We start from the raw sequence: 12,098 nt of genomic DNA on the forward strand, positions 1-12,098 counted from the left end.
GGAAAGTATCAGCTGCAGTTTGCATGGAGGTGGTCATGGACAATATGCACAGTGCAGTCATCTCACAAATAGTGTGCCATCTTTGTTAACTTGATGTGTAGCCTTGCAGTGCACAACTATCTCCTAGTATGACCTTGGTAGCCAGTGTCCTGCAACTACATGGATATGCTAATGGATGCTAAGTGGGCTGCCAATGCACTCCCCAGACATATCTGTTTCAGGTCCCTGTATGTGTGGCAGTCTGCAAGAGTGACAGAATGCCTCACTCTCCCTGCAATAGTAGAAAGGTTTTTCACAGACCACAAAGTACACTGATCGGCTTTGACATGGTCTGTATTAGAGGCTATCTGTGCCTGGTTCACAGATCTGCACATCTACTGACTGATTTCAAAGGTGACACCAATATTGGGAATTGTTTTGGTACTGACAGCTACAGAGACCTATGCACTTCTCTCCAGTGATGTGTGCTCATCATGAGAGTGGCATGGCCCTCTCAAGCTGTCTATGGTGGTGCTGTCTTTGTTACAGAAGTGGAGCTAGAAAGGACAGGACAAACTACACTAAATACAAGTGATGCCAGAAGATCCTACCAGGCCACTACAGTCCTGCTGTCTTTGAGTAAGGGGAGCATACCCTCTACTGACAGTGCCACTGTGACCTCAGACTGTGCCGGGAGCATCAGCCTCCAGAGAGTCACTGTCAGGCATGTGCCAGCTTGTTGTGTTGGATCTTTTGCCAGTGGAGCACACTGATTACATATCTGTGGTTGTGCTGGCACATATCCTATCTCCATGTGGCACGCACAGACTAAAACATGTAAGAAAAATATATAGTGAATGGGCACATATGTATCCTGCAATGCTGATGGCCACACCTAGTAGTCATTGGCTATTGAATGAAACATGGCATTAGCAAAAAGGAACATATCTGTTGCAGTGTCCTATTATGGCTGCTCACTGTACTGATTATTTGCACTATTTCATGCTACACCTGGTCCCAGAAGGCCTTATTGGATTTACCCTGAGGGATATGCCTGCCATGTCGGCATAGTTCCTGCAGAAGCACCTCAGTCTCCTGTGTGCTGAATTTTTCCAGCTATGATTAGTCAGGTACATGTGTGGATGTATATGTGGATCAGTGTGGGTATGAGTGTCAGTCCATATCATCCAGCACTTGCCAATTGTCCCCGTTAACCTTGTGGTAGTCACAATCCTGTGGGTTGTTACAGGTAAGTGTCTTTGCACTCTGCCATTGTCTGGCAGCTGTGTCCATATTAACCATGTCTTCTGACCTATGAGTGTATTCTAATAGTATTATCTGTGTTTGGTATACTGGAGGTACACCATCCCCTGCAGTCTGTCAAGCTGTCTGGATGCGTATGCCCCCACCATCTCTGTACTGATGTCCATGTTTTTATGGCCCTTACTATTGAGAAATCCCTGGTGTTCAGTTACTCACCTCAATGCAGAGCTCCATAGCATGTGTGTGGTAGGTAGCTAAACATAAATCCAAAAAAGCACGAACAGGACCAAGAAGAAATAAATCCAAGGTGGGAAGCCAAACCAAGACAGACTAGTGCTTTGTAAAAATGCTCAGAAAATAATCTGATTCTTTAATACGAAACAGTAAAAAACAATAATAAACACAAGCGCTTTCGCTCGGTCTGTGCTGAGCTTTATCAAGTAAACATACAAAGTGCAGCAAGGCTTTATATACACTATAGCTAATTATTAATTAATCAATTAAAAATTAAAGCTTAAAACTGCTGAAATTAATAAATTGTTAAAAATGCTTCATTGTTAAAAGTTAGACCTGGTGCGTAGTAAACAGTAATACTGTGTCAGGTTGGCTGGGAAAAAACAGCCTGATGAATAGGACAAACGGTATTGGTATAATTTGAGAAAGTGTATTCATGTTAAAAGATCATTCAACAAAGCCAAAAAAAATAATAATGGGTAAATGGTTGTTAATGGTTGTTAAACTGTAAATAATTAATGGTAATGAAAATTGAGATGGTAGGAAGAAAGTTAAAATACTGAATTAAATAATAATAAGATGAAATGCCAATGCAAAGTGGTAGAAATACTAAAAACCAAAGCCTCAAGGCACATGCTGTCCGAGGCATTAAGACGGTGTAAAACCACAGTTACAATCGTCATAAAGTCCCCTCGAAGTATAAGAACATGAAGGGAATATTCTGTATGTGTATGTGTGGATGTTATTTTAAGAAGGATGTTTAGGATAAAATCCCTAAATGATAGCAATTAAAATGTTATATAGTCAATATGTACAGTAAATATTAAAACTAAAGTATGAAATAATCCAAAAAACTGTGAGCAATAAATTTAAGAATAAATTGGAATAAGTTGTTTATCCTATTTCACATTGAAGTTTTTCATATCAGCAATGAATGAGCTTCTCATAATCGAGCCTTTCTTAGCTTAAGGACACTATTTATATTAATGTTGTCATTTAATCCGGGGTGTCTGCCTGCATCCAGTTTAAGTTGCCATATAAGTTCCCTATATTCAAGGGTTGTCTCCCAGTCACCTCCCCGAGCATCCGGGGTAACTTGCTCCAACACGATGAATTTAAGATCTATCTCAGGGCAAGTAAGTGAATGCTTGTAGAATGCATTAGACTCCTTTTGTTTGCTTAAGTCTTAAAAATGCTCATAGAGTCTTTTCCTAAATGGCCTCTCAGTTTTACCAACATATAAGCTTGAGCAGATGGTGCAAAAACCTAGGTAGACAACCCCTTTGCTCCCACAAGTGTAATGGTGGTGTGATTTGATGTTAAAATTTCTGGAGGGAATGTAAAGTGCTGAAGCATTAATAATGGCATGGCATTGGTTGCAGGACCCACATTTGAAAGTACCTAGTCGTGTGTTAGAATTATTAACCTGAGAAGTATGTTTTCTTTCAAATAGTTCCTTGAAATTAATGTCCCTCTTTCTTACAAATTTAAGATGTAATGGGAGGGCATCTTTGAATTCTTCATGAAAGGTCAGTACAGGCCAATGCCTCCTGATAATCTCCTCGATATCAGCGGAGTTACCAGAATAAGTGTAGATAAAACTGTTCCGGAAGATATCAGATGTCACTGTAGTGTTAATTATACCAGGAGGTTGCCCCGTGCCAAGAAGTGGAGGAAATGTTGTTTCTCTATTGTCAATCACTTCCTTAGCTAAGGAGGTGATAAGGGAGAGAGGATATCCCCTGTCTGCAAACATGGACTGCAAAAAATGTATTTCGTCCAAAAAATCAACAGTGGAGCTGCACATCCTAGAGGCTCTAATGAACTGGCCCTTAACAATGCCTTTTTTCTGATAAAATGGATGTGCACTTTGAAAATGCAAAAATGAATTGGAAAAAGTGTGTTTCCTATAAAGTTTAGAGAGGAATGTTAAATTGTTATAGTCTTTGTATAAAGTCACATCAAGATAGTGAAGTTCGTTCTTGTTAATGTTGTGAGTGAACACCAAGAAAGGGGTGGTGGAGTTGATGTAACTAAAAAAAATCCAGAAACTGATTAAGGGTCCCATTCCATAAGATACTGATGTCATCTAGGTATCTTCTATAGTGAGTTAGGTGTTGAACCCAAGTGGAAGAAAAAATAAACGTACGTTCCCATCTGTGCAAAACAACGTCGGCATAAAAAGAAGCTCATGAGGCACCCATGGCCACTCCTTTCCTTTGTCTAAAGAGCTCACCATTAAAGAATATAAAATTGTTCTGTAAACTCAACTAGGAGGCCAGTAACTTTGTTATTAAGATTAGTTTCAGTGGTTAAGAAATCATTGAACCACTCAAGCCCTGTTGGATGGGGTATACTGGGAAACAGGTCCTTAATGTCTATAGTTATCATAAGGAGTTCAGATGAGAAAAAGGAAGGTTGAATATCTCTGAGAAAGTCCTAGGAGTCCTTACAGACATGCTCTAGAAGTGGGACAAGTTTCTTAGTGGTGTGGTCAATGAATTTACCTAAGGGTTCAGTAATGCTCCCAGCTCCTGAAACAATAGGCCTCAAAGGGTCCAAGCCTTTGTGAATTTTCGGAATCCCGAAAATTACTGGTGTTTTAGGTTTCTTAACATGTAGATAGTTGAACAATTTTTCATTTATAGCTCCTTGGAGCAGATGGTCAGTAAGCATGTATTTAATTTTAGAAAAACCTATGTTAACTTCATTCCTAGATACAATTTCATATTGTTCACTATTCTGTAACATGTCATGGATGTAAATATCGTAGCTGGAATTTTACATCAGAACAACCCCACCACCCTTGTCTGGTTTCATGACCCTGATGTTTTCTTTTTTCAAATGGTTAATAAACCAGATTTCATATTCATTTAAATTAACTAACTGTGATTCTATTCCTTGAGAGTGTAGAGTTCTAAAGTCTTTCTCAACTAATTCTTCAAAAAGTTTAATTAAGGGGTGCACAGGCGGGTTAAAAGTGTTAGTTCTACAAAGCCCAGTGTTGGTATAGGGCTGCCCTTTAAAGTAGTGTGCTAGATTTAAATTTCTAGCAAAAAGCTTTAATTCAACTAGAATTTGGGATATATTACAGGGGCGTGCAGGGACAAACTGGAAACCCCGAGTGAATAGATCAAAAGTCAAATCTGTGATTTGTAAATCAGTGTAATTGTATATAATAAAATTATCTTTTTTAACTATGGAACAGTTATTGCCTGCAGTGTTGGAAAGATTGTGGTGTAAAAGTGCTATTTCAGGGACAGTGGGAATGTCATTTAACCATGTTTGTTGCTCCACATGTGAGGGGGTTGTTTCTGTCCCCATGCCCCCGTCCTGCCGGGGGGATGCTGAAAATCCTGATGGGAATTCTTTCTGCCTTTCTCAGCTAACCTCTCACTCCTACAGAGGGGTTCGTGAGTAGCTCTAGAGTAGAAATCAGGCCCCTTGTTCTGGTTGTTTTGACTATCCTGTTTATGTTCCCACCGGGTCCTGTTAGGAGAGGGGTAAGCTGTTCCTTCTCTATATTCAGCTAAATCCCTGTCTAACTTGCGTATTTTTCGGTTAAGTATTTTTATACAAAATTGATCGACTTCGTTAAAAACATTATCATAATCAAACTTCACAGTCAAAAAATTGTTATCAGTGACAAGGGAGTTGTTTAAAACATTTAACTCATTTAAAAGAGTATCAGCCTTCGCTTCATACTCTGAAATCATCACATTTAAAACCTCCAGTCCAGCTCTGTCAAAAATTTCACACAGTTTTTTGTAGTATAAAGTTCCCAGTTGAACATTGTTAGGGAACTTATAAAAACGCATTGAGAAATCCCTGGTGTTCAGTTACTCGCCTCACTGCAGAGCTCCATAGCATGTGTGTGGTAGGTAGCTAAACATGGTGATGTGGTGGGGGATGGCCATGCTAATCTACACGTCTGAGTGATTTTATGAATTATTTGACATGTAGATGCCTTCCTGGTAGCAGTTCCGATAGAGAGTGCATGACTAATTAGCATATGCCTCACCCTGGACTGCCTCATTAACCTGCAGTAGGGCAGTGGAGCCAGCCCTAAACAGTGCATAGCACACACATATAGCAATTTACAAACTTAAATGACAGAAATTAAATACTTTACTAAAGGTCAATAACTCACAATTCTTTCAGTCTCATTTATACCATGTATACAGGTCTTCCTTCAAGAGCTGTTGGCCACACTGCTGCTTCACTTTCACCATGAGTTGAATTTGCCCTCTTTTTGGGTCTGTGGAATATCTCTCATGAGCAGGCTTTTCCCTGGATATCACATTCATATGTGTATAACTGTTTTAGAATGTCCTTTGTCTCAGTATCTGTCTCTTTCCTGTATAGCTCCTCTTGACTAGACTCCCATTTGCAGTCCTCTGTAATCCCTCTACAGTGACATGTAAGTGTCTCTGTTATCAGTTTCTGTTTTTTTTTTGTTTTTTTTTATAAGTGAAGTACACCTCCTCTTAGAGTTAATATGGCTCCAGCTAAAGGTGTGACACATTCCTTACTCCTTCTGCCTCCATGTATAGACCATTTCATTGAATATGTTATGTTTTTCCTACTCCACAATATTACAGGAAAATGCATAGAATAAAAAGACATAAACATACACAAACTAGTTTATGACTATGATGGTTATACTGTAGGGTGACAGTGGAAGAAATGAGTGGCCTAATTTAACAGCAGTAACACTATGGATAACATAATCAATGATGAGAGCTATAAGCATTATTTTTGCAAATGATAGGAGAGGAGGTCTACTCAATTTATGATACAACGTCAGTCAATGACAGGTTTTAAGATCAAAAAGGAAGATTATGTAGCTACTTTCAACCAAAAACAAACCTACAGTATCAAATCTGTGCATGCTGTAGTACTGTATGGGAGAAGGATTAATTGAGAAATGTGTATTACAACAGGTTTGGAGCCCTAGAACTGCAAAGCTGTTGACACAGACAATGAAAAAAAAAATTACAGATAATATAGACATTCAACTCAGGTAGGATAGAAAGGCATAATCTGAGCCAAATACAATAGAGAGTTGATTATCTGAATGTCGATTATCTGAAATGTCAGTTATTAGAACCAGCCTTCCAAAGTTTTGGGTAGGAAAAATCATAAAGTCTGAATATGTAAACATTATACATATTCACTTGGTTTTGTTTTTTGAGCTTGTAGCTAGCTCGTGTGTGAAAAATATTCTTTATTGTCCACAGGAGTGATTGAATAGTTGAAATGTGTATTCCTGCATGCAGAAAAAAACAAGATTTTAGAATTTTTTTTATCCAGTTCAGTTGTATGTTTGATTATCCGAACTATGTGATTATCCAAACTACCCTAGGTCCTAATTAGTTCAGATAATCGACTCTCTACTGAATGGTCGTAGAAAAGTACTACACTTTGAAAACTGAGTAGAAATATCAGAAATGCTAGTAATGAAGGCAAAATAATATACAAAAAGAGCATATGACCACATAAATACTTTGGAAGAAAGTGATAAAAAATTAGAAGAATAAAGAAATAAAACTAATTTAATCACAGCACATATCTATGAATGTAGCAGGTAAAATAACAGCAGGGTATGCAGGTGTGGTGGAGGATAATAACTATACAAAGAACTGTACTCACAGCATAGGACAATGCATGTGCAAATTGTAAAAAGACCTGCATTGTACTAGGAAAAATCATAGACAGTAATACAGGGATAAAATGTATGACACAGTGACAAACAAACTGTCTGTATTTAAGAAAATTCTTTGTAAGTATTTAGGTCTTACATTGAAATCTCATCATAAATAAGTTCATTTCCATCTGGAAGATGACCTTTTTCAGCTGAAGTGCCTTTCTATTTTGAAATAAGAATATTTTGCAATTGCTTTGCTGCTTGTAGTCATTACATAGCTTGGTGAAGACAACTCTGTTTTGTTTCCTGACTGTTGCTTCAAAGTGGTCATCTCTTAGTTTCATACGATTCTATATCTGAGGTATGACCCATGCAGAGGGATTCTTACTCCGTGAACTGCATTGGCTTCAGAATGCCCAGCATGTATTCAAGCTTGGAGCATGTCTCCCTTTGTTGCAGAGCTTGGCTGCTGTTTTGGTGCAGTTCTGCAGAATATTTTATGGGTAATTGTTTGGAATTAAAAGATTTTAACTGGATAACCATTTTTATGAAGAATCTAGGTAGTATAAGGTTGTCATTAGTGCGTACAGAGGAGAAGAAAGGAAACAATAGTGGAGCACAGAACTTAAGTGGCTGGTTGGATATGATTTTTCAAGTACTGAACTTTTATCAGCAGTGTTGTTGGATATGGTAATCTCAGATAGTAATGCAAGGGCCTTGCTTAGAGATAGTTGAAATGGGGGAGAACAGCTAAGGATATGTATTCCAAAGATGTTAGAATAATGCTTCACTATTATTAGTACAAGGGTTGTGAGAAGATGGTAACTATAAGGGGAGAAGTGGGACGTGATTGTATAACAGCAGTGCATGTATTTCCCAGTCTGCCATGCCATTCCTTTAGTACGCAGTTTGCTTCAGTTTCTATTCTGGCTCTGTGTTAACAGCTTTTCTGCACTATTGCTTTTGGCAAGTATTTAATGAAGTAGAGGTTAGATGTATCTCAATTCCTCTCACCAGAGGAATGACATGCCTCTTTCTCTGGATTGTTAGCTGACTGGCTGTAAGGATAACCATTATTTGTGACAAAGGTTAAAGGCATGACTCTGTCAAATTGGTAATATTCAGTTTATAGAATTGCCTCAGTACTGTAGTATAGTATTTCTACAGATTGTACTCAAGGTAAAATAACTCAAATCAATATTGTTTTACATTCCTGTACCAGATTCAAGCATAGATGACATCCTGAATATTTTAGATAATCAAGGAATATCCACCGAACTGTTTACTGGAGATGACATATTATCTGCCATTCCTCACAATGCAGCTTTAAATATAATGGCTAATAAGGTAAGAGCATATGAGATCAGATAAGAAATGTGTAATGAAAACTGTTTAGTTGCTGATTTAATAAGAAATGTTTCAAATTGATATTATTGTCACCTGCTGAATGTTGTAGTGAGATATTTTTTGTAATTAATTCATTAAAATATTTCTCAAATAACATTCCCTGAAACTTTAATACTGAAACGCCCATGCTTCATTGACAGACTAGTCTTCAGACTATTCAAATGGATAATTTTAGGTGACTTAATGCCTTAGTCATTCATAAGAACAATACTAGGCAAGCAATCAAGAGGACCATAACATCCCTATCAGTATTCAGTTTAAAGCAGACACAGCTAAAAGCTCTTGCCAGCCTTTATGAGAACTCAGTTGTGACACCTTCCAAATCAAACAGGGACATACATAATAACCCTATGTCTACCCATTCAGTCATCAAGACTAGCCTTAAAGGCAGGCAAAGTAATACTTCACATGACCTGTTTTATAGGCTGGGAATATGATGAGTTACAAACTTATCCCTCCGTCGTATCTTGTTTACTTGCGGGTATACATTTGTGAACTTAGCACAGCTGTTTGTAGAACTACTGTTTTTGTGAAGAAATAGATCAAATATATGGCTTGAAAAGTGAGAGACAGGTCACCTCAGAGCAAATGATTAGCTATTGATTAAAAGGAGAGCTTTGCTAATCTGGCGGGATAGCTGAAAGATTTGAGGCCTTTACATTTTTTTCTTTTTCTTTTTTTTTTTTTTTTTTTTGTTTCTTCTTTTATTAAAAATCACTGCAGCCTTTACAGTTGAGTGATATAGTTAGATTTGTACATAGCAACGGGAGCACTGCATTTGATGATGTGTCTGATAAAGGAAAATACAGTAATTAGATGATCTCTCTGGATATTGAAGATATTATCTTGGGAATTGGGTTAGACAGAAGGAAATAGTCTTACGTTGTGCAGACCATGCACTACTGATGTGGAAATAGCTGGTGATGATAAAGGGCTTGTGTATTCGATTCACATGGCTGCTTGACTGACTTTGCACACTCATTATAGCTTGAGGAATTTGAACTCATAGCAAAACTGTCCACATTAATGCTGCTTCACTGGAATGTCTCTGGTCTGTTCTGAGAAGGCTGGTGTTTGCATGTCTTACAGGGGATGAGGCAAGCGTGAAGAAAACAGAAAGCGTGTAAACCATTAAACACAATAACACTGTAAAGCACTGGTATCATCCCAGACATACATTCTATTATACCAGGCCTTTTTCCCCTCCACATATTCACATATCTATAATGCACAGTTTCAAGAGATAAATATAAAGGCCTGGGGATGGGCAGACATGATAAGTAATTGTCTAGGACTGGTATGTTTTAGAATACACATATCACCAGATCCTTATACAATTCAGAAACTGCAAAGTACCACCTGCTAAGTAAACACAGCAGGGACTAGGTGTCCAGATCATATGCAAATGGATGTAAAATTGCCTATGTCATAAGTGATAATTTAATAAACGTATTTGGGAAAAAAGAGATCACATGCAAATGGGGATGGGGTAGACAGGCTCATATGCAGTTCAGAAACCAACAGCAGTGTGTAAATGACTGTTGGGGGTATGCAGGTGCAGACCACATGCACATAAATGTAAACTCAAACACCTGATTGGATAGCAAAACTGATACGTTGCTTAGCATGATGTGACAGAACAGCATCAACTCTGGAAGAGATGACAACTGTAAAGCTGAAAATTATATAGACCTAATTGCAGCAAAGCCCTTCCACAGTGTGGTGCAGACCAACATGCTACAAGAACTGCATAATGCATATGGTGAATCAGGCACCCCCACAAATCAGAGGCAGCACTGATCTAAATCTCTCTAGATGAAAGAGATGCAAAGCAGTGCTGTACCAAATTAATGCATGTGATCTGGAAAGCTGGAAATATTTTTTAAATCACTCTTGCCAATGCCTGTGGAACAGCAGTGCCACGGGGATCTGAAGTTGTAGTATAGGAACCCATCAGCTTTCTCACTGTGGTGAACTGGATCTATCTTTCTTTTTCTTTTTTGCCCCCCCCCCCCCAATTGTAAAAGGAAGCAGTAGTCCTCAAAAATCACAAAAAAAATATGCCAAAAAAGAGCCATAAAGATGATAGAGTGGACTACTGAGAATAAGAAAGAAATTATGTATTGTTACTATTATGCAAAAAGCTCAGAATTTCCAGACAGAAGATATACAAAAAGATTAACAGAGAAATCAGAGGAAAGAAAAGTACTTGCACAAGAAAAACCATGAGAAGCTTAAAGTAAAAATGTGTGTTCGTTAATACAACAGATTTATCAAAAACATTATATAGACCAAGAAGCCTTGGGCCTTTTGGAAAAAGAATCAACTGAGGAAGTGTGAAAATATAAAGTAAAATATCTAAAGATTTTTGAAAGGTATAAAAAAAGAAATATGGACGTGGGAAAGAAAGAGAGATATGACATGGTGCATTATTTATGCAAAGGAGAAAGCAAAACTAATCAATACAAAAAGGACAGCACCAAAGATATTTGAAGAGAAATACAGGCGAAGGCATCCATGTATGGAAAATATTACAATACAAAAACTAATGAATCAAAGAGGAAAAGTAGAAAAGAGGATTAGTAAAGGAGAAGTTAAAGAAATAGAAACTAAGGTTATGGATTGCATGCAAAGTGAAGGATTTAGTGTAGAAAAATCTAACTAAAAACATCACAGTAGGTAGAGCAATAGATCCCTAAATTAAGGAGAAACCAGTGGAGCAGGAAGCAAGGTCTAAAAATGAAATTGCTGATGTGAAAATTGTCAGCCATAACAGAATATGGGTTATGCTACTAAATGCAAGGAACTTAAACCAAAAACTGCACACCCTGGAAGCACTTCTATCACTGTAGTATATAGATGTTTGTGCAGTCACAGAAACCTAGTTCAAGGCCTCAGAGAGTACGCTGGTCTTGCAAAGCTACAATGCCTTCCACACCATCAGACCGCAAAACAAATGTGTGAGAACCGAAAAAGGTGGTGTTTTTCTCTATATTAGAGACAAATTCACCACATGACTAGTTAGACCGGACAACTCCATGGAGTCACTCCAAGTTCAAATTACAGTAGTTAAGACCCCCATTCAAGTGGATTATGATGTGCATGAGGCCTATTTGACCAAACTGGAGTCAATCCAAATATTGCCAAACCCTCTAATCATGAGGGATTTCAATTATCCCACCATCATCTGGGAAACCTACTCAAGCGCTAACTCATTAGCGCAAAATTTTCTTCACTTTGTTAACTCAAATGCTCTGGAACAAATTGTTCAAACCCGAAAAAGGGAACAAACATACTAGATCTGCTCTTCACTAACATGAAAAACAGATGCACCACGACAAGTGTCATACCCTCATTATTTAACTCTGACCACAAATCGTCACCTTCGAACTGGCACTAACACCAGAACTCACAAATGGTGAAGTCAGACTAAAAAACTTCACAAAAGTAAACTGTACCCTCCAAGGGAAGATATATCTGCACACCAAGCCTCACTCCCAGCTGGAAGTGGTAACTACACCAAAGCTTACACTAAAACCCTGTACAATCATTTGTATAAGTGTATGAC

General features: G+C 38.0%; 1 protein-coding gene across 1 annotated transcript in view; it reads left to right on the forward strand.

Moving 5' to 3' along the window:
• The window catches only part of LOC122806635 (cholesterol transporter ABCA5-like), a 1,155,982-nt gene that overhangs the window by 280,548 nt on the left and 863,336 nt on the right, over positions 1-12,098 (forward strand). The window contains exon 9 of the mRNA XM_044077221.1: positions 8,346-8,470. Within this exon, the coding sequence (XP_043933156.1) occupies positions 8,346-8,470 (125 nt within the window). The remainder of the gene's footprint in view (positions 1-8,345; positions 8,471-12,098) is intronic.

Source organism: Protopterus annectens, chromosome 7.part0, assembly GCF_019279795.1.
Source record: "Protopterus annectens isolate FY-2018-M chromosome 7.part0, PAN1.0, whole genome shotgun sequence".
Taxonomy (NCBI): domain Eukaryota; kingdom Metazoa; phylum Chordata; order Ceratodontiformes; family Protopteridae; genus Protopterus; species Protopterus annectens.